We start from the raw sequence: 22064 nt of genomic DNA, 5'->3' as shown, positions 1-22064 counted from the left end.
TATGGAAAAACTTTGACCAAACTTTACCAATAGCTTCCTTTGCATTCTTACCCTTCTGCGTCCAGGAGCCTGTATCAATCCTTGGTTGCGTCATTCCTCTTCTCCCACCAGCTGCCAAGTTATAGTCCTCCACCACAGGACTCTCCATCTGCGAAGTGGACCTTCGAAACAACCTTTGCATAACATTCCCCCTCGTCGAACCACTACCCCCTCCACGCTCATATGCACCTCCTCTCTGTTCCACCCCCCATCGGAACTCTGCTTCCGCTCTCGATAGATCCATGGCACGCTGCACCTGAGCCTCCTCATCTTCTTCATCACCGGGATAGTTTCCCTCCGCTGCAGCCTTCTCCCGTCTCAACCTCTCTCGGGCCTGGTCAGCAGTTGCCTTGTTTGCCCTATCCAACTCACGCTGAAAGAAGTCCCGCACATCAGGTGGCACATTCCTGCAATGGACCACCTCTGCCCCGCGCCCAGCCAAATGTTGTTTCAATCTAGTCGCACCACCTCCTCCTTTCTGCGTACGACAATAGTTGCATCGCCATCCGGGATAAAGATTTTCACCGTGTTCCCATACAACATCTCTGCCTGCCATTGTCTATCTGCATACATGGACAATAAAAACATATCATCTAATATTCTAACTCCTAAGTCATAGTGTCAAAAATCATCTAATACACCTAAATCAAATCTACCTAAAACCTACTACATAGTGCAAAAAATCATGTAATACAAATAAATCTTACCTACATTCTAAATATACCTAAGTCATACACCTAAATCATAAAACAAATCATCTAAATACACCTAAATCATAAGGCAAAAAAAAAACCTTATCTGGCCGCGGCTTACCGCCGCTCGTTGGCGGTTTACCGCCTATCCGGGCCGGTAAACCGACCTCCCCAGGTGGCTAACCGGTCGGGACCGGTAGATCTGCTACCGGTCCGGCTTACCGGTGGAGAAGACCGGTTAGCCGAGCTCCGCGGGCGGCTGGCCGGGGTCGGGCGGTGGACGACGCTTTCTGGCGGCGGACAGGAGTGAATGAGGGGGGAGCGGATGAGGAAGGCGCAACTGAGGCTGCGGGTGTCTGGGGGCGAGGTTAAATGCGCGCTGCCGCGCGATGGGCCTTAATGGGCCGTCGCTTTTTTTTCTTTTTCTTTTTTGATTTAACTTCTAAATTCTGCAAACCATACTAAATGAACAAATTTTTGAGAAAATTTGACACCATTAAATTCGTCGCACCTTGAAGTATTTTTAAAAAAATTTTGAGAATTTTTCTTTTTTTGAATTCAAATTTGAATTTTGAATTTGTGCCGGTTTCATACCGGCCCAAACCGGAACCGGGACGGACCGGTTTGACCGGTAACCGGTCAAACCGGACCGGTTCCCACCGGTTTGGTGAACCTTGCCTAGAAGAACAAAGATGGGGGGAAAATTGAACGTCCAAAGACAAGCAGCTAGCCCTCTCCTCGTTTATTTTATCCCCCGGCGCGCGACGACGACCTACCTTGCCGGCGCGGGGGCTATAGCTCTAGCTAGTAGATCCTTTCCTACATGGCACTCATCACGAGGACCCCCGCCCGGCGGGTCACTGGCCTCTGACAAAGAAACACGCATGTGGCGGCCACCACTACCCGGCCCAGCCGGGCGGGCGGGCGGCTCGCCCCCGCGCGCTGACGACTGACGTCGCGAACCCGTAGCACACCACTCGGCCATCGCACAGGTCGTCGTCGCCCCCGGCCCATCCATCGTGCGTGACCTAAAAGTCCCCCGCGCGCGCTACCGTACCGAGAGTTCGTTCGGCCGTCGTCATTGCCCGTCTACGTGCGCGCACATGAGCCCCGATCGACCCCGCCGGCCGGCCTCTCCGGCTATAAAAGGCGCCCGGGTGCCGTGGCCGCCGAGGCGTGGCAGATCGATCAGTGCGAACAGCACTAGCCAGCCGGTAGCAAACGAGCGAGCGAGCGAGCAGGCGCGGCAACTTGCGTTGCATTGCTCTCGACACCCACTTCCACTCCCCACCATCGCCAACCAGCCCGGCGGCGCCGGCGGCTGTGGCCCCTGTCCGCCGGCCGCGGCTTCCTCGCTCGCTCGAGGAATATTTGGTGTGCTCGCTCCGCCGCCCGTCGCGCCGGCGCGGCCGATCACATTGTTGCACCCGCGTCGGCGTCGTTTTCGCATCCCGGGGCCGCGCCGCCCGCAGATTCTCCCCGGGTGCCGGGGCTCGATCGGAACCCAACAGAAGCAGCTGGAGCCTACTGCTGCTACGCCAAAGTCAGCGGCGAGCTTTGGAGGCTAGCGAGGCAGGCACTACTGCTGCTACGACTACTCCTACCGCAACCAGGCTGCTGCTGACCAGGTACGTGCACGCACTCGTCGCTCGCTGCAACCCGTTTCAATTAATTCCTCCCCCAGATTTTGCCGCGATTCGAACTGCGTTGTTTATATTGGCCCCGATCCTGTGGTGATAAATATATATATGCGCATATACACTAGTAGTACGCTACGCCGCCCGCGATAAGGCGACGTGGACGTGGACGTGGACGTGGACGTCCCCTAATGTATGTGGTTGCTCGTTGACATCAGATCGAAAACAAGTGACGTGCCCGTGTAGAGTTTTATTTGTTCCTGACCCGACGATAACAAGGGCCGGTTTGGTCGATCCAGCGGTGGACCCGTATGGAGTGTGTAGCATGACAACGTCCAGTCTGTTTGTCCGATTTGCCTCCCCAGCTGACCTGCCTGACGACGCTGTAGTTAAGTGTGCCGTACGGCAGGTATGACTGGTATTAATTAAGTTACTGGTCAATAGCGTGTTTGTGTTTATTAGTTGTCCGCAACTCATCACGAGTTAGCGCCGCAGCTGATGGATACATCAGCCCAGTCTGAGTGAGATTTCATGGAGATTTTAATGACATTAAATATTATTAATTTTGTTGACGTGGCACGGAGAGAATGATAGAATTTCATAAATGATCATAAAACTCATCTGACACGGTTATCTAATTTCCAGTACTCCGCATTACTGTTCGAACCAGTATAGTAGTGCAGCAGGCTAGGCCAGATGATGCACAGTTGCACACTGTATGTCTCTGTAGACTGTATGGTCTGCATCGTCTATTGCCTGCGGCTGTGCGCCCTATGCTGACGCCGCAGGATTGCCTGCTAGCTGGTCTCACGCTGCTTGCGACAAGGCAGAGGGTAGCTAGCTAGTTGTCACCCGAACGCCTAATGTTAAACTCTTTAGATCGACTAGGTAGTAGATCGGCGGGTTACTCACTGATTCTTGAAGAACATACCATCAATGGTTGAATACGAACCCGATGCCGATGTCCAGAACGCCGGCGACGGAGTCGTGGACGAGGTTCGAAGTCGCGGGCGTTGGCGGCGTGGCGCAGGGGCAGTGACGTCCTCGCTGTGTCGAGGACGGTGGCTTCGGTAGGCTTCCCGCCGCAGCAGCAGCCCCCTCTCTAGATCGGGTTAGGGTTTAGGATGGTGGGAACTGTAGCGGCGGGGTGAACCTCCTATACCGTGCCGCAGTCCCCACCTCCTCTATATATGGCACTGCGCGACGGGGGCCCACCAGCCGTCTATTGGGCTGGGCGTCCCCGATCAGGACGCGAGTCAAGGTTGGCCCAGTCGTTGGACTGGCCCGGTGGAGATCAATACTAACATTCTCCCCCTTGATCTCACCTTTGTACTTTAAAATTTCTCAATTTGAACTTAACTCTTTACTTTCTCTTTAGTCGCTTTGCTATTGGTCTCATCTCATTGCATATCAGTATGTAGGGCGTGCCTCATCATGATAGTTATTAGTTACCGTCAGACTTAACAGCCACAATGCACATTTCTGTATTGAAACAAGACCTTAACCTTTCTTTGGGCCCTTTAGTAATCCAGAAATCATAGGCCTCCCGTAAAACCCATGTCGACTTGGGCGGTAAGCCTTTAAGTAAGCGGATCCGCAAACATTTGTTTGATACTTTGGTGCTCCATGATTTCATATGATTCTGGATTTTCTCCTTTGCAACATATAAGCCATTGTCAATGTGTTTGGCAGCACACTTAACATGTTGCCATAGGAGTGAAAACATTCGAATGGTATATTGCTGTTGTCTACCATTATCAATTCCGGGTAATGGTTTTCTTAACCATTTTGCCTGTCATGTAGCCTCATATAATGCCAAACTTTGGGTACACAACCCATGAATCACAACAATTTTGCTTTGGAGCTTTTCCACAATAAAACTCCAAGCGCGAGTGTTAGCTACTACTGTGGGCTTCACTAAACATCTCGCCAAAACTTAATTCCTTTTACTTACATCCTTTTGAGAGTACATGTTCCTTTCTTACTTAGCATGAGGCTGACAATATTTTGCAAAATTGCAAAACATTCTTTAACTCCATTCCAGTGATCTATTGCTGGACTGGACTTTTGCCAAAATGTCCCGGATACTTGCACTATGTCAGTGTAAATTCTTTTGAGCACTAATTTTGCTTTCAACAGCTGAAGCACATGGAACCTTTTTCTTTTGATCGATCATATAACAGTTCCTGGAATTCTGAAAATTCCAAAACTATTACCCTTGACAATAGGACAGGCGTAGGCTTACTCGCATGCATATTATATATCTTTAGAATTCATTTCTTAGTATGCTCTCTGCGATAATCCTTAATACCCCTTTTACTCCCAGGGAATTTTCATTTCTAGAGCGAATGATTTTTCACCGAGATTATTTTATCAAAACTAGAGGTCATAATAACCTTCTTTGAACTTTGTAGAAAAATAATTTCCCATCTTCAAACTTTGCATATTTGCAATTTGTCGTCTTGACCTTTAATTAAAACCCAAAACTTTCTTTGTTCTCATAAAACTTTAGATACCACTATTCTGATTTCATCAGATGGTATTCGGATGTTCTTTTCTTTCTACAACAAAACCATTTGGTTATGTCATGTATATACACTTTCTCGTACAAATCTTCATTTGAAGATATTTCACCAACATCCATCTGATGTAATTCTAAAATTAGTATGCCATTAATTGCATTATGATTCTAAAAGAATACTTTTATGAGACTGAATAAAATGTCTCATTATAATTTATTCTTTTCTTTGCACAAAACTTTTTGCCATAAGTCGTGCTTAGCAACTTTTCATGTTCCCTCCGGAGTCACGTTTCAATCTTGTAGACCCATTATAGCCTACTGTCTTGGCTCCATTAGAAACTCATTCGATGTTCCAAAATAAATTTGGAACATTTAGGTCTCATTATATCTTCCATTGCTTCTCGCCACGTCGATGAATGAGACGACTCAATTTATGACATTCATACAACGTGAAAACATATGTTGAGACAATTTCAGTGCTTGAATCATAGGAGTGAACATACAGTCTCACTTCTCTTCAAGCCTTAGTTCTTGACATACTTTACTCCCCCAGATAATCCCATCTATTGCAAAGATGGAATATCTTCAAACTTTTGTTTGGGTTTGTTCTTTACAAGCCTCGGTTCAGTTTTTATAAGCCTCGTAAGGTGATTTGAGCACCACCCCTCGTAAGGTGCTTCGAGCACCACCTTTTCTTTTTCGGTTGATTTGAGGCTTAACTATATTTTCTCCCTATTTCGAGCTGAAAACTCCAGAAATTTCACTTACTTTATTGTTGGGTATTAATATTATGACCGTTGTACTCCCTTTTCGGTCGGTCATATTCACTTTAATAGATCATCTTTGCTTTTTAAAATGCATCGCATTTAACTTTGCGGGGAAATTCTCTCTAAATTTTAATCTTTCTTGTCTTTCTAATCTTTCTCCCCCTCGAAATATGGCACAAACTTTGCTGCCATAATTTCGAAACTATTTTTAACACTTGTGAACGAGGAGCATTTCATTACTAGAACTTTATTCATATGACCAAGTCATACAAAATAATGAGAGTACTATTTCCTCGTTTCTTTTCAAGAGCTCCTCGGAGTTCTTGATTTGTTGCACTTTCAAGAACTCATCAAGTTCTTTATTTTGCTATACTTTTGCAAGTCATTCTTGCAATATTGGTTAGCATACAACTTTCTTTTGTCCTTCGATTCTTTTCAAGTCATTATCCAACATGCCACTATAGTAGTGCATGGGAATTGTTGGAATAACTTTAAAAACTCCCCCAGCCTTCTTTACTTTTATGTGATACTCAAGTAGCACGTGAGTTATCACAAAACTTTCCCCTGCCATGCAGGATATGAATGGTACAAGTGCCAAAAACTTTTCTGACATGCGGTATAAAACTTTAAAGGCAATGGTAACACATATTTAATTCTACGTTGGTCAAATTGAACATGCGTCAAACTCATTTCAACCATTATCTTTACTATTGAAGGACAAAGGAAAACACTTTATAGTAATAAAATTTTAGTCACAATGACTAAAATATGCACATATACTTTCTTTTCTGATTAAATCTTCCCGTTGGTTCCAATTTAATCAGAAAATTTAACGAATTAAAATATTCGCAAAACTTTAGTGAGAGAAACCAAAAACTTTTCGAAAACAGTTGCATCTCTTTTCCATATCAACTAAAAGTCAGAATGGAACAAGCACTTTTCTTTCTTAACCTCAACTATACAGCTGAGTAACATCAAAACTTTATCTGTAGCATCGATCGGAATCAACTTTTGTCTATTAATTTCTCTCTACTTGGGAAGAATTGTATGTCTTAATTTAACGTTGGTCAAAATTAAAACATACAACTTTCCTTTACTTTCAATTCTATATCACCGTTGGGCAGAAATAGAACACATGAGTAGAATAAAAATTATAATATTGACATCATCAACTTTGGCCAGAAAATGATAACATCATAATAAGCTTTAATTTTCTTTTCTTTTAAGAGCAAAGTAATGCTCAACTTAACACTTATAATGGCAAAATGGTGCCAAAACATCCTTTCTTTGACACACAACAGCGGAAGCTTTTCTTAACCTTAAACTTAAAGGCTCCTTTTTCCCACAGGGAAAAACTCATCTGAGTTTATCTTTCTTTATTGCAGTGGAAAACTTTTTCTTTCTTTCATTAAGTTTATCTTTGTTTTTTTTTCTCTATTCTCTGAAAATTGATGCTAAAAATGTCAGAGAATTAACATTGAACTTAAAATCACAATGAAATTATGATATTGTTATCATCAACGTTGGTCAGAAAATAACAATATCATAATTTAACTTTAAATCAATACCTTTCTAATTCCTCTATTTAAATTTTCCCGTTGGTTCGAATTTAAATAGAGAATGAGACTTTTACTTTGCAGCGGAAACAAATAAACATACTCATATTCAGAAGCAAAAACACTTTAAAACTTTGCCATTCTCTAAGACAAATTATTTCGTTGGTTCAAATTTGAATAGAGAATCAAAACTATAGGAAATGCTTCTGAAATGAGTAAAACAATTGACAAACTTTACTGTGTACGCAAAAAAAAACGAGGCCCAGCAGCAAATACGGCCCGCGGCCCATGCGCGCGCTGCGCTTCCTCGTGCGGCCCAGACACGCGATCGCGCGGCCCAGTCCGCCCGCTCTTAGCCTGGCTCGGCCCAGCTCGGCGGCAGCCCAGCTCGTCTGGGTCCGAGCGCCCCTGGCCGTCGGATGGGCATCGGACGGCCGCCCGTCATCCTCGCGGAAGCAAAACCCGTCGCCGGCTCCTTCCCGTAACCCTAGCTCCATTCCTCCTTTCCTCCCCTTCTTTTCCGGACCCGAGTGGCGGCGGCCAGTTCGGCTCGCCGGAGGGGAACGGCTGGCGCCGCCGCTGGCCTTCACGCCGCCACGCCGCGCCTATCCGACCGCGCCATGGCCGGGCACAAGCTGGGGCCTTTCTTTCTTCTCCTCCCGCGCCGCGCCGTTCTGGTCGTTGAAGCCTCGCCGGCGGGCACGCAGAGATGGCGGCGCCGCCGTGGCACCCCTCGCCGGTGCACGCGTGTGGCCTGAGCCGCGCGCGGCGCTGTCGAGCGGCACCTCGGTGGTGCCCTTTGGGGCCGTGCGCGTGCGCTCAGGGCGGCATGCGCGGCGTCGGCCCGTTCTTTCCCGCACAGAGGCGGTGGAGCACCGGCAAGCCGGCGTCTCGGGAGTTCTATTGCGCACGTCGTTGGCCGGCGGCGGCATGGAGCCAGGTGCGTCCCTGCTCCTCTCATCCTTTCTCTTAGGGTTAGGATTTGAGCTATATTCTTTTCCTCTTTCGATCCGAGATCGAAATTTCTTTCTCCCTCTTTCGATTCATGACCGAATCCTTTCTGTCCCAATTCGATCTACTCTCTAGACCGGCTCTGATGCCATTGTTAAACTCTTTAGATCGACTAGGTAGTAGATCGGCGGGTTACTCACTGATTCTTGAAGAACATACCATCAATGGTTGAATACGAACCCGACGCCGATGTCCAGAACGCCGGCGACGGAGTCGTGGACGAGGTTCGAAGTCGCGGGCGTTGGCGGCGTGGCGCAGGGGCAGTGACGTCCTCGCTGTGTCGAGGACGGTGGCTTCGGTAGGCTTCCCGCCGCAGCAGCAGCCCCCTCTCTAGATCGGGTTAGGGTTTAGGATGGTGGGAACTGTAGCGGCGGGGTGAACCTCCTATACCGTGCCGCAGTCCCCACCTCCTCTATATATGGCACTGCGCGACAGGGGCCCACCAGCCGTCTATTGGGCTGGGCGTCCCCGATCAGGACGCGAGTCAAGGTTGGCCCAGTCGTTGGACTGGCCCGGTGGAGATCAATACTAACACCTAATTGTAACCAGTAGATTTACCTGGAAAAATTTAAATTGGATTTGCCTGGCTAATTTTGGATGGAACTAGTAAAGATTGTCCAAATGGAACATACCAAAGATGCTCTATGCGCATTATGGTATATAAGTATATACTACGGTTCCAGTATTGGTATTAGATATTCGCATGTACTTTTAATTACTTGATTAAACCCCCAAGTTAAAAAGCTGCTAGAAAGAAAGGGTAAGTGAAGAGCCAGTAGCCAGTAGGCTATTCATTCGGTCCCATGTGAGCTCAGAGCTCTTTATTGTTGGTTAAATTAGCAACCAGGCAACAAAAATATTTAATCCAGAAAACAATGTTTAATCTTGCTAAAAAACGCATGCACGCATGTTCCTTTATTGCTTTCCACCAGTAACCTATACAAGTGTTCACCACTTGGTCCAAGACTGGAATTATTGTAAACTAAAATTTTTTGGGGGTTTGACTAGTTCATGCACGCACAGCTAGCAGTCTAGCGCACGGCACCCCTGTTGTCTTTCTGTACGGTCCGTTTGTTTTCACTTGAATATTATACTACTATACACAACTAGGAGTAGGATACGGTCCGTTTGTATAGGCGAGCATCACGTTCTGGTCAACAAAATTGTTTGCGTGTGGTTGGTCGGGGAGCTATTTTCGCTCATCGAAATCCAAACACATCAAGCGGCCCACCGTTCATATAGTATTAGATCGACCCTGTTTCGCTGTCTGTTGGAATCACTGTTCACTAATAGTTCGATGTTGGTGAGATATTCCACCACGGCTAGTTTCCAAACAGGCGCCGGTAGCTTTCACGCTCCAAATATTTTTAGGCTTTTTTTAATGTTGGCCGGAAGCAAGTACTACAAATCCACTGTCTTTTTCTTCAGACGATGGATGCTGACCAGGACATCTACAGTATGTCAGTATCCTAATTCATTCTCGCTCCTGATAGGTTACATATTCTGACCACTTGGGCAGTGTCTGCTGATTTTATTCAGTTTAGTTATTCCTTGTCACTGCATTATATTAAGGCATTTAGCATCGATTCGGAGATCTCTGGTACAGCATTTAATTTATCTGGTCACATAACTGGTTCAGATGCTGGAATCGACTGTGCACAAGCCCAACTATGGTTTCTAGACCACCATGCGTGCACGATGGAATTATTCCTTCTTCGTTCGGCACAATTCAAGATTCGAATTCGTAGGTACTGAAGAAATTAAAACCGCTCGAAATTCGTTCGAGAACGCGCACAGCTGGTGGAAATAAAAAGCCTGCATAATTGAGATGGAAATTCCGGATCGATGATTCTTGTTAGCAAGCAATAATGCTAGAAACACTGAGTTCAACAGTCCATCTTGCTAGCCAGTACTCGACGCTATTCGTCCTCGTGACTAGCTTGTGGAATTAGAACAACATGTATATGCATGAGTGTGATTTCATCATGACGGTATATAGGTAGCGCAAGCATTTTTTTTTCAAAAAGTGTCCTTGAGCGGTGTTCATGGCCAATTTGACATGGCTTCAGTGCGTGCGCGTACATGTGCATGGCAACATATATAAGCCATTGGTCACATCCAAAACACATCTAGTGCTAAGGTAACTCAAAGACTAATCAGGTCCGTGCTCTCCGTACCCAAGAGGAATATAAAGTGTGGATACTACATAGCTAGAAAGCTCTACTCTAGTAGAGGCCTCTATTTCTTTAAAAGTAAAATGCTTTTGTGTAGCAAAAGTTAACGTGATTAGATATTATCCATATATCTAGTAAGTGCACCAAAAAAGATTTCGGAGTGTTTTGAAACTTGTTTCTTAACAATTAAGCAAGACGTACAGGGTTGATCACTGTCGTCGCACTGTCAATCTACACTTTTTACTACCTCCCCCAACACGTAAATTTTTACACCCGCGGGCACCGCTAGCTCCGATGCTGTCATTTCTAAAGCGATATATAGGTGACCGTGCAACAAAATGTCATGGAACGTACGTATGCTTAACCGACCACTACTTTTGAATCTAACTCCATAGACCCGTGCTTTTGTTGACATTACCGTCGAAAATTAGAATTATATATGCTCTCAACATCAGCGACAGCCAGGAATTATGAACAAGTCACGCAAACACGAGGTTTATGTTTTCCAAACATAGGAAGACGACTAAGATTCTGCTTCTAGTAGATACTGTACCATAACAACTTAAAAAAAAACACAGAGATCATAGTAGTGCTTTCTGCTGGCACTACTGCAGGAAATTAGAAAACTATGTCCTCAGCCACTGCCAAAAATTAGTAAGTACGTCAGCAAACATGAGAATTACATTTTCCCAACATCAGAGGCCAATTATATTAAGACTATGATTTCCTTTACATACTATTGTTCCATGACGACGTAGAAAAATGTCAAAACATGATTATTTTCGATTCATAATAGGGACATAACTTGCTTTCTTCTGACACTACCGTCAAGAAATAGAAACTATGGATGTCGAACAAGAATCGAGTTTACATAGTATCTAAGGAAAAAAAATCTCATTACCTCGAATTTTTTCGCTTCGTAATCATTGCACTTCTGTTTTATGTCGACACTACCGGCAATATTAAGAAACCAGCCATAAAAAAGATATTTCTAAAATAAAAAATCGAGAAAATCAAGTTCAGCCAGAATTTCACGAGTAAGTAACCATACACAAAGTTGTTTTTTCTTGACACTATGGTTTGGAAATAAACTAGAAACTAGTGCCGTAGTACGCTTATCAAATCAAATTGTCCTTGATTCTCAAGAAATTATGAGGAAGCGGTGCTTGTGTCTAGCCACGCATCACCCTCTGATACGACCGCTATTTTTCCTCGCGATAAGATATCGCTCCGTGCCATTGCCACCTTATTCAATAAAAGAGCAGGAAAAAGAAAAAGAAAAAGAAGAAGTAGAGCCCCACGAGTTTGTAGAGAAAAACACTTGGCCCGTATACTGTAGGCTCGTACAGCAGCCAAGATCCCCCCTACGATCTCGTCGCGCGGGTTTTTCAACGCTCGCGTTCCATAGTCCGCCGGCCCGAGCACTCCGTACCGTGCCCCGTACCGCCGCCCTGCCCAACATGCCCGCAAAACTCGGGAGCACGAAGCAGAAAGCACGTGGCTTTTCGCGCGGGCCCGACAGCTCCCGCGCCGTTGGTCAAGGCCACGGCCCACGGAGGGGTGTGGGTGGCTGGAAGCGGGCCCCGCTCCCAGGCAGGCCCCGCGGTTTGACTCGTCAACCGCCTCTGCCACCTTTCTGCCGGGGTATTGTATTTCTTACAATTTCCACCCTGTCCTCCCCGTCCATGCGGCTGGCGCCATTTCCGTTAATTACAATTTTTTTCTCTACTTTTTCTTTTTCTTTTCCTGGGGGAGTGAGGAAATGAAGAATTCAGCTCTCGACAGCTTCGTGCGCCGTCTATATATACGCCCCAGGCTCGGCGAGCCTGGCAGCTTACCACCTCCCTCCCTCCCTCCGTTCGCAGCTCCTAGCTCTTTCTTTCTTCCTAGCTTCCTTCCACTCGTCCCTTCATCAGGTGCTAGCTGGTTAATTGCTGGGGCTGCTAACCTGATACTGTCCTCTGCTAGAGTGCTAGTGCTCTAGCTTCTTTGCCGTCGCTCACCTCTCCTACTCCAACCTCCCCTGCCAACCACATCCAGCTTGAAACCTCGATCGAGGCCGCCGCGGAGCCACGCTGAACTTGTTCTGGAACCGGAGGTAAAGCCTGGGTGTTCTTGCTGCTTGTGGCACGCATGCATCTTCTTATCTTGGAGTGAAAAGTTTTGGGTTTCGCATGTTCTTAGTTTTAGCGTGGTCTTGATTTTAGAGGGGATCGAGTTAGGCATCTAGCACGCCTCTTTATCTAAAAAAAAGGAATCTAGCACACCTTTGCTCGGCTGCGTCCTTGCGTGTTTGCATGGCTCATGGCTGTAGTGTACAGGAGCAAATACGTCACGGACACGGACGGGATAGCTTAGCTAGCACCACCCAAGGCACCGAGTCAGTGTATAGGTCGCGTGCGCGCGGCCGGGTCACATCTAGGGGCGGTCCGATCTGGCAGTGGACGGGAGCCGTGCCGGACCGCGACGTGCGTGCCCCCATCCAGTTTAAAGTTTACTGGTCTGCGTGCAGCCAGCCAGCGCTCAGCGATCCGTGGAGACGGCGACTCCTGAATCGGAGGAGCAGAAGCTTACAAAAAACCCAGCTCGATGGTCACGTCGCGCGCGCGCGGTAGGCTGGCAAGGGTCGGAGACGCAGGTCAGGTCAGAGGAAAATTGCTGTCGCGGCTCGTACTTGTTCGGGTTCTGCACGCGTCCGTCCGGGGCCGCCCCTTTTGCTCCTGTCCACCTTTCGGGAATGAAAGGACCTGCCATGTCAACCCCCTGCACCGGATTCTAGCGCGCCCCGTCCCTTCGGGCCCTTTTCCTCGCCGGCACAAGCAAACGGATTCGCGGCTTTCGCCGGACCGGACGTGCATGGCATGCCCGTGCTGCATGCGCGCCTCTGTTTCGGCTCGGCCAAGCAGAGCACGGCCGGCGAGCGAACCTGTGGTTCTGCCTGTCGTCCCCCTGATCCTTTTACTGGCACTGAACTGTGCTATCGGAGACCAACTTGAATACTCCTACTTGATCTTTTTTGTGTGCGCGAGAGAGTGTGGAAGAGGGAGTGTCGAAATTTGACAAGAAAGAAAAAGGAAAGCGTGGAGAAATCAGCTTGTTTTCTACGGCGGATGGCGACGCCTCCGGCTGCCGGTGCACTGAACCTTCGCGCTGTGCATGGCGCCGCCCTTCGCGGCCGGCGCCCGGCCCCGTCGCCGTCACCGGCCGCCCGGCCAGCCGGCGGCCTGCCCCGCCGCCGCTCCCGCTAGCTGGCGGCCACCCACTCGCGTCGCGTGCGGGAAATTGGGAAAAAAAAAGGCGTCGCCCTCCGTCCCGGTCTCCCCCTTCGCGCCGAAAGAGCCCCCCCCCCCCCCCCCCCCCCCTGCGCGCGCTGCGCTCTATAAATCGGCCGCCGTTCGCGCCCCCGCCGCGCTGCAACTTCTCCCGCCTGGTGCTGCGCGTCTAGAGAGCTCGTTGGTTAGAGAAGAGAGTGCCGTACAGACCTGCTGATAATCTAACTTTACCTAGTCCAGCCGCCGAAGGTGAGTACTGGTAGTAGGAGTTTATAGGACTCGAAAAATCGATCGATATGGCAAGCATCGCCGTACGGGATTGCCGAGCCGTGCTCCGGCCGAATTGGTGGATCTGGTACTGCGATAGTGCTTGATGACCTTTTCTTCCTTCCTCCTCTGGTTATTTCTGTTTCGCGGCGAGTTTCACATGCGCTTTGTCGCGTCAGCAGCAGCAGCAGCCGCTTATTAACTCCGGAGCCGTACTCTTTGTGCCGCAGGCAGGCGTGCCGGCGTTGGGTGCCCGTACGATGGAGTTCGGCGGCAAGGACGTCGAGACGGCCGGGCCGAACGCCGAGCTGGCGTCGAGGGAGGAGACGCTCCCGGCGCTCCTGATCCGAGTGCCCTCGCAGGCCATCGCCGGCTTCGACTGCGTCGCCGCCGCCGGCGTCTCCCTGAACGAGGTGGAGGGCAGGGTGGAGGAGCTGCAGGGCTCGGGGGGCGCCGGGGACGTCGTCATCAGCATCCCCGCGGCCGCCGCGCGGTCGTACGACGACGACGCGCACGTCCCGTACTCCGTGTCGCTCAGCATGCCCGCGTCGCCGTCGGGGTTCCACCTGTCGCAGTTCCGGACGGCGTCGGCGCGCCGAGTGGAGGCGCGCGTGGCGCCGGCCGCCGGAGGACTCGACGTCCACCCCGTGGAGGAGGAGCAGCAGCAGGGCTTGCACCCCCCGAGGCAGCTCAAGCAGACGCGGTTCCACTCGCAGCCCATCCTGAACCTGCACCCGTCCAAGAACGCCGACGACGGCGGCGCGCGGCGGGGCGACGGCGCCCGCGACAAGCGGTTCGACCCTTTCAAGACCTTCTCCGGGCGCCTCGAGCAGCAGCTGTCCAACCTGCGCGGGCGCCCGCAGGAGCCCGTCGACAGCGGCGCGTCCCCGGACTCGAAGATCTCCGAGGAGGAGACCGACCAGGTCCCCGCCGCCGACCGCTACTTCGACGCCCTGGAAGGCCCCGAGCTCGACACCCTCAGGGTAAGCAGCAAGCACCACCACACGCTTGGCGTGACAGGGACGTGTCGGTTTCGTTTTCTGCTCGGGCCGGGAAAAAAATTCTGAGACTTGGCGTGCCGGTGCAGGCGACGGAGGTGCCGGTGCTCCCGAAAGACGAGAAGTGGCCGTTCCTGCTGCGGTTCCCGATCAGCGCGTTCGGGATGTGCCTGGGAGTGAGCAGCCAGTCGATCCTGTGGAAGACGCTGGCGTCGGCGGCGCCGACGGCGTTCCTGCGCGTGAGCCCCGTGGCGAACCACGTGCTGTGGTACGCCGCGGTGGCGCTGACGGCGCTGGTGTCCGCCATCTACCTGCTCAAGGTGGTCTTCTACTTCGAGGCGGTGCGGCGCGAGTTCCACCACCCGGTGCGCGCCAACTTCTTCTTCGCGCCGTGGATCGCGTGCCTGTTCCTGGTGCTGGGCGCGCCGCGGCTGGTGGCGGAGATGCACCACGGCGTCTGGTACTGCCTCATGGCGCCCATCTTCTGCCTGGAGATCAAGATCTACGGGCAGTGGATGTTCGGCGGGCAGCGCCGGCTGTCCAAGGTGGCCAACCCGTCCAACCACCTGTCCATCGTCGGCAACTTCGTCGGCGCGCTGCTGGGCGCCAAGATGGGCCTCCGCGAGGGCCCCATCTTCTTCTTCGCCGTCGGGCTCGCGCACTACGTGGTGCTCTTCGTCACGCTCTACCAGCGCCTCCCCACCAACGTGACGCTCCCCAAGGAGCTCCACCCGGTCTTCTTCCTCTTCGTCGCCGCGCCCAGCGTCGCGTCCATGGCCTGGGCCAGGATCAACGGCCACTTCGACGCCGGCGCACGGATCGCCTACTTCATCGCGCTCTTCCTCTACATGTCACTGGTACGTATACGGCGGTATACCAATTGAATTCATCAGCACAAATGCCGGTCATGGTATCGATGATTTTCTGACCGTTGATGATGCGTTGTTCATCAGGCGGTGCGGATCAACTTCTTCCGGGGCTTCCGCTTCTCGCTGGCGTGGTGGGCGTACACGTTCCCGATGACCGGCGCGTCGGTGGCCACCATCACCTACGCGACGGAGGTGACCAACGTGCTGACGCAGGCGCTCTCCATCGGGCTCTCCGGCATCGCCACCGTCACTGTGGCGGGGCTGCTGGTGACCACGGTGTTCCACGCCTTCGTCCTCCGGGACCTCTTCCCCAACGACGTGTCCATCGCCATCACCCGGAAGAAGCCCAAGTTCAGCAAGATCCTGGCGCACCTGCGCTCCTCCAGCTCCGACATGAAGGACCTCGTGCTCTCGCTCTCCAAGCCGGCGCCGTCCGACGCCGGCGACACCACCGAGACCGACCAGTCCGTGACCACCACTAAATCCTGGGGCGAGTCGTGACCGCCTCTAGCTAGCTCGCCGCGGTCTCACGTCGTATAGCTGCTAGATGCTTAGCTAGCTGCACATAGCGGGGGTGTTTCCGTACTCTTCAGTGCGAAGGAAGGAGAGGGGTCGCCGGAGAACAAGTGGAAGCACGCACGCATCGATCGCCCTAAGAGCAGCTGGTCGGCGTGGATGCAATGGTCGGACATACGACGGCACACACCGGTTATCCTTGGAGCATTTTTGTGATGATGAGGATAAGTGCGAGGAAAAATAGATTGGTTAATTTGTAAATCTACGGTATATATATGTATGACATATATGTAAGTTGTGTGGACTTGAGTAAGAATAAACCATGAACATTAATTAATTAAATAAATTTTCTGGTCTTGAAGATTTGGGGTTGAAGTTTACAGTACTGGTTGAATCAGCTTACAGCTAAACCCTTCATGGACGTATTGGGGAAATACTGTTGCCATTCCGCGCATCGTCTCGGGCTCTTGGCGACGCCTGCTTGGTCCACGCGCGGATCACTGGAGATCATGTGCTCCTGACTTGCCGAATTCCTTCTGACAAGAAAGGGGCAGAGGCCGACAGCCACACTAACACACAACAGTATCATTCAACAGCTCGCAGCGGCACGCTCCATGCATTGCATGCCAATGCCTCTCCAGAGGTCACTAGCCGCGGCACGCGGTAGAGAAGTGGCTTGCCTTTCATGCGCCGCGACACCGGCCGGCCTCCCAGCCGGATTCCGGCGTCGCGGCGGGTCCACGATGGTGACCTCCTGTCGGCGCGGTACAGGTCCGAGGACATCCGCCGACGCCGTAGCTGTGGTTATCCGTTCAACGCGCTCCGGCTCTCCGCCAACTTGCAGGCAGCGTGCGCCGCCGCCGCCGCCGCCGCCGCCGCCCGGCGGCGACTGCAGTTCGATCCCTCCTGCGCATGTTCTGGCACGTTTTCTTACTGTAACCCAGCAGAGCTCTGACTCGCCTGATGGGGGGAGCTTACTTGGTGGGTGTTCCTGTCAGCTCTAGCGTGCCCGTGACCACACTCAACTCCGGCGTAATCCACGCCATGGAGTCCAGCCCGTTTCGGATAAGCTGAACGCGACAAGCTTCGGCGCTTCAGGAGGTCAGGTGCAGAGCCCCAGCGCAAAGGTTAGGCTGTGACTGTGTGGATTGCTAGCTGGTCATCAGAAGGCTGACTGGTCCCTCGGCAGCATGCCAGATTTGAAACGAAAGAGGTGCGCGTATGACTTGAAGTACTTTCGAAATGACAAATGAGACATGCCACAGGTTGCTAGAATTATTCTGGAATTGGTGATTTTATTTACGACATCAGGAGGGGCCTAGCTTGTATTGGGTCTGAATTTGATCGAGCCTGGCTTTGTGGGCTTACTGCGACGTAAGGAGGCCTCGGCCCCCGGGCCTTGTAATGGGCCGGAATTTTTTTTTTCTACTCCTGCTCTCCCATTCTCTGTGTTATTTGAGGGCGCGTTTAGTTCCCAAAAATTTTCACCCAAAAATTTTCACCTCCCCTTTAAACATATGTATGAAGCACTAAATGTAATTAAATAACAAAACTAATTACACAGTTTGGATGTACATGACGAGACGAATCTTTTAAGCCTAATTAGTGTATGATTAGCCATAAGTGCTACAGTAACCAACATGTGCTAATGATTTGGTCAAAGGCCTCAAAAAAATCGTCTCGCGGTTTCCAAGTGAGTTCTGAAATTAGTTTTTTAATTAGTGTCCGAAAAATCCTCCCAACATCTGGTCAAAGAGATGATGTGACAACCAAAAATTTTTGGTTTTGCAACTAAACGCGCCCTAAGCCTGCGCAGCAATTCGGCCCTGCTACTGCAAAGTAACAGAGGAAGTGCAGTCGGAGACAGAGCCTGCAACTGCATGCAACAGAAGCAGAGTCCAAACTACTGGTGGGTTTCTGATATGGGTTTGCAGAGGTTGGACGAAAGCAAGGTAAAAGCAATCTGCATTGTGCAGTTCTTTTTTAACCTCCACTCATTTTCCATCCTGTACTGTTTTTGAGTTCTACAACGGACCAGGTAAACTGAAATAAGTATATGGATCCACGTCTTTAGAAAAAAATGTAGACTGTCGACCTGACAGCATCAAAGCATAAGCAGTGACAGAGGAGACAGTATGACACTGTTAGCACTGCATTGACACGGCGGCATCAGTACCATGCAAATGCTTCAATGGTTACTATATCCTGAACGGTGCAGAGCCGTCTCAGTATGCACATAATGCTGCGCATAAATTGCCAGCTTGATCAAGAAACAAGATGAAGTGCTCAGGGCTCAGCGTCATCTCCATTTCCTGCGCATAAATTCAGATCGTAAAAGCCTTGAGAGGGCAAACAATGACGCTAAACAGCTTGTTCTCTTGAGCTAAATCAGACGATACACGATCGAGCGGTTGGTATCGCCCGCGACGGCGACGCCCGGAACGCTCGATGGCGAGGCGAGGTGCCCCTGCCCCCATGCCATTGATGAACGCGAGCACTATCGCTTCGGTCCGATTTCCCGTGAAACCAATTGAATGCAGGCAAATCCTCAGTTCATTCACTCCCCTTCTCCGCCTTCCCGTGACCAGCATTTACTCTCCCGGTTCTGAATTCAATGCGCGCTCTGCGTCGCGTCTCTCCGCCCCCTCTGACACTATAAAACCTGCGCCCTCTGCCACTCTTCCCGTCCAGCTCCAGCCTCCAACGGCCATGACACGACACGACTCCCACGCGCGCCATTCTCCGCCCGTGCGGCGCCGGCGATCGAGCTAGTTGCAATTTAGCACGTTGCCGATGGCTTCGGCGGCGCTTCCTGCGTGGTCTCCGATCATGGTGCTGCTGGTGGCGGCGGCGTTGGCCGTCGGCGCCCTGCTGCCGCCGCGCTGCCGCGCCGAGTTCACGGTGGTGGTGCCGGACACGTCGGCCGCGGCGCTGGTGAACGCGCCGCAGACGGGGTTCTCGGACCGGGCGCGCACCGACCCGGGCGAGCAGCGCGCCGTGCAGGAGGTGATGGCGGCCACGGGCAACGGCTGGGCGTGGGGCATCCCGGACGTGTGCCGCGGCCGCTGGCACGGCATCGAGTGCGTGCCCGACCGCCACGACGTCTACCACGTCGTCTCCCTCGCCTTCGGCGCGCTCTCCGACGACACGGCGTTCCCGGCCTGCGACGCGGCGGCCGCCACGCTCTCGCCCGCCGTGCTCGCGCTCCCGCACCTCCGCTCGCTCTTCTTCTACCGCTGCTTCACGGGCAACCCGCAGCCCATCGCGGCCTTGCTCGGCCGCCTCGGCCCCGCGTTCCGTTCCCTCGTGCTCCGCCAGAACGGCCACGTCGGCCCGATCCCCGCCGAGCTCGGCAACCTCAGGGCGCTGCGCGTGCTCGACCTCCACGGCAACCACCTCACCTCCACCATCCCGGCCACCCTCCAGTCCCTGAGCCACCTCCAGATGCTCGACCTCAGCTACAACCGCCTCGCCGGCCCGGTGCCGCAGTTCAAGTTCCAGCGCCTCAGCATCCTGGACCTCAGCCACAACGCGCTCCAGGGCCCGGTGCCGGCGAGCCTCGGGCAGTGCCGGTCTCTGCTCAAGATTGACCTCAGCCAGAACGGCCTCGCGGGCACGATACCCGACACGCTCGGCGACCTGCCCGAACTCATGCTGCTGGACCTCAGCCACAACGCGCTGTCCGGCCCGATCCCGGTTGCGCTCAGCCGGCTGTCGTCGCTGCGGTCGCTGATCCTGAGCGACAACCAGATGCAGTTCACGACGGTGCCCGGCGGCTTCTTCTCCGGCCTCACGGCGTTGACCACGCTGGTGCTCTCCGGAATGGGCCTGGCCGGCACGATCCCGGAGTCCATCGGGGAGCTGAGCGAGCTCCGGGTGCTGCGGCTGGACGGCAACCAGTTCACCGGCGTGATACCGGCGACCTTCCGGCGGCTGGAGAGGGCGAGCGAGCTCCGCGTCGACGGCAACAGGCTGGTGGGGCCGATACCGTTCGGCAAGGAGATGATGTGGCGGCTGGGCAAGAAGCTTCGCGTCGGCGGCAACGAAGGGCTGTGCTACGACACCAAGCGGGAAGGCCTCGAGGGCGTTGTTTCGCTTGCCGGCGTCGCGGACTGTGACAGCGTTAGGAGCCGCACGACGCAGCACCTGGTCTGGATCAATGGCACCGCCGGTGGCCACCCCGGCGCCGTGGATGGCGTGGCCACATCGTCGGCGACTTCCGGCAGCCGTGACCCCGTTGCGGCTCGGGTTGGGAGTCGGCTCGTGTTCGTGTCGCTGCACCTTGCATGGTCCGCAGCCTTCCTGCTGTAGGTAGGCGGGTTGTGCTGATCGGAGGAACTACGGGTTTTGGTGTAAAGGGAGTAGGCAGTTTTGATCAGGAGCGAGCGTTGGAGTTAGATCTTACGACACTGTTTATATTCCAATTGGTTGAAAATTATCTACTTTTTAATAAGTTAGTTTCCGCACATTGGAGTTAGATCATACGACACTCAAACCTCCATTCTCTAGTGTACTTTTAACCTTAAATTCTCTAAACCGTGGAGAATACCCCCTGCTGGCCTATACAAGTATTCCTGCCCATCTGGAACATTACTACCCTACACAAACAAAAATTAAAGATGCTCAAATCTGAGAAGAATTATCCCTGCGGCAAATGTTTATTTGTATATTACAATTGACGAGCGAAAAAAAAATGCGAGAAGAATTAACATGTAGATGAGCTCTGGTTGTCCGTTTAAATCCCAGCTGCAACATTCTCCATAACCCATGATTGATCGTCTCCCTTGTCACCTCCAAGAACTACGATTTGTGCAGTTGTTCCAGAGTGAGAGGGAGCACGATTAGTTAAAACAGGAAGAAATCGATTTGGGTCCTTCATTTCGTCTTGATCGGGAGAGGGAAGCAAATACCATGCGTAATTGCGTATAGTTGGTTGATATGGAAAGAAGTCTATTTAGTTATCTAGCAGGCATGGATATTATGAGGAAAAACCAAAATTAATCAGCACTGAAGCAATCTTAAGGCGAGCAGGGGGTAAGCTCTCCACAATTTAGAGAGTTTAAGGTTAAAAGTACACCGTCTAAAAGCTCATGGGGGGTAATCTACACCTATGTAAGAGTATAAGGGGGTAATCTAATTTAATGTAGATGCTTGGTTTACAAAATTATATTTTTTATCTTAAAATTTATTTAAATAACTCCTTTTTCCTTTTTTTTGTCCAAAATCTTTCCCTTTATGCATGTTTCTGCATTCCTAAACTTTTTTATCTAGATAATTTTAGAAATGTTGTTTGGATAAATTTTATAATGAAGTTACGCAAATTATTTTTTCTTAAAAATAAATTTAAATGTTTTTGGAAATAATAATTTCAAAAAGTTATTCATAAATTAATTTAGTTATTTTCATAAAACTAGTTAAATTAACTCATTCAGAAAACTAATTTATATAAATGTTTCAATAAATTTTCTTTAAATATTTTTTGTTTGATTTTGCTCGCGGTTCTAGTGGCTATTGGTTTCAACAATCCAACTATCCAAGGCCACATAAAGTCGATCGAGTATGTAAGATTGCCCCTCTTACTCCCGTAGAGCTATTAGTAGATTATAAATTTTCTAACGGCATGGTATATCAACATTTACTGCCTTAGCTACTTAGTTCTACCAATCTGATTTACACCTCTGATGTTTGGTAGAAATAAGTATGTTAATTCGACTGTCTTAGCTACTTAGTTCAGCCGGCTTGATG

At 50.9% G+C, this 22064-nt stretch overlaps 2 protein-coding genes across 7 annotated transcripts; both read left to right on the top strand.

Moving 5' to 3' along the window:
- Window positions 1-1926: 1926 nt before the first annotated feature.
- Window positions 1927-16656, top strand: LOC120707466 (S-type anion channel SLAH2-like). Of its 6 annotated transcripts, none has more exons than XM_039992371.1 (4): window positions 1927-2359; window positions 14167-14919; window positions 15024-15791; window positions 15888-16656. In XM_039992371.1, exons 2-4 carry the CDS (start codon window positions 14197-14199, stop codon window positions 16302-16304), a joined length of 1908 nt encoding a protein of 635 aa, XP_039848305.1. In that variant the 5' UTR covers window positions 1927-2359; window positions 14167-14196; the 3' UTR covers window positions 16305-16656. The 6 variants fall into 6 exon arrangements, with proteins under 6 accessions (XP_039848305.1, XP_039848304.1, XP_039848306.1 ...); XM_039992370.1 differs by having other exon boundaries at window positions 1927-2363; window positions 14171-14919; XM_039992372.1 differs by lacking the exon at window positions 1927-2359 and adding an exon at window positions 12231-12495.
- A 2362-nt stretch (window positions 16657-19018) lies between these two features.
- LOC120707468 (protein TOO MANY MOUTHS-like) lies at window positions 19019-20785 on the top strand. Its single transcript, XM_039992374.1, has one exon. The coding sequence runs from the start codon at window positions 19113-19115 to the stop codon at window positions 20628-20630; it is 1518 nt and encodes a 505-aa protein (XP_039848308.1). The 5' UTR covers window positions 19019-19112; the 3' UTR covers window positions 20631-20785.
- Window positions 20786-22064: the final 1279 nt, after the last annotated feature.

This window comes from Panicum virgatum, chromosome 5K (genome assembly GCF_016808335.1).
Source record: "Panicum virgatum strain AP13 chromosome 5K, P.virgatum_v5, whole genome shotgun sequence".
NCBI classification, from domain to species: Eukaryota; Viridiplantae; Streptophyta; class Magnoliopsida; order Poales; family Poaceae; genus Panicum; species Panicum virgatum.
This window is presented reverse-complemented; position numbering and strand designations above follow the sequence as displayed.

Coding starts and splice junctions, on each gene's coding strand:
- LOC120707468 (XM_039992374.1), top strand. CDS start 19,113: ATGGCTTCGGCGGCGCTTCCTGCGTGGTCTCCGATCATGGTGCTGCTG.
- LOC120707466 (XM_039992371.1), top strand. CDS start 14,197: ATGGAGTTCGGCGGCAAGGACGTCGAGACGGCCGGGCCGAACGCCGAG. Junction 14,920..15,023: donor CCGAGCTCGACACCCTCAGG/GTAAGCAGCAAG, acceptor GTGCCGGTGCAG/GCGACGGAGGTGCCGGTGCT. Junction 15,792..15,887: donor TCTTCCTCTACATGTCACTG/GTACGTATACGG, acceptor GTTGTTCATCAG/GCGGTGCGGATCAACTTCTT.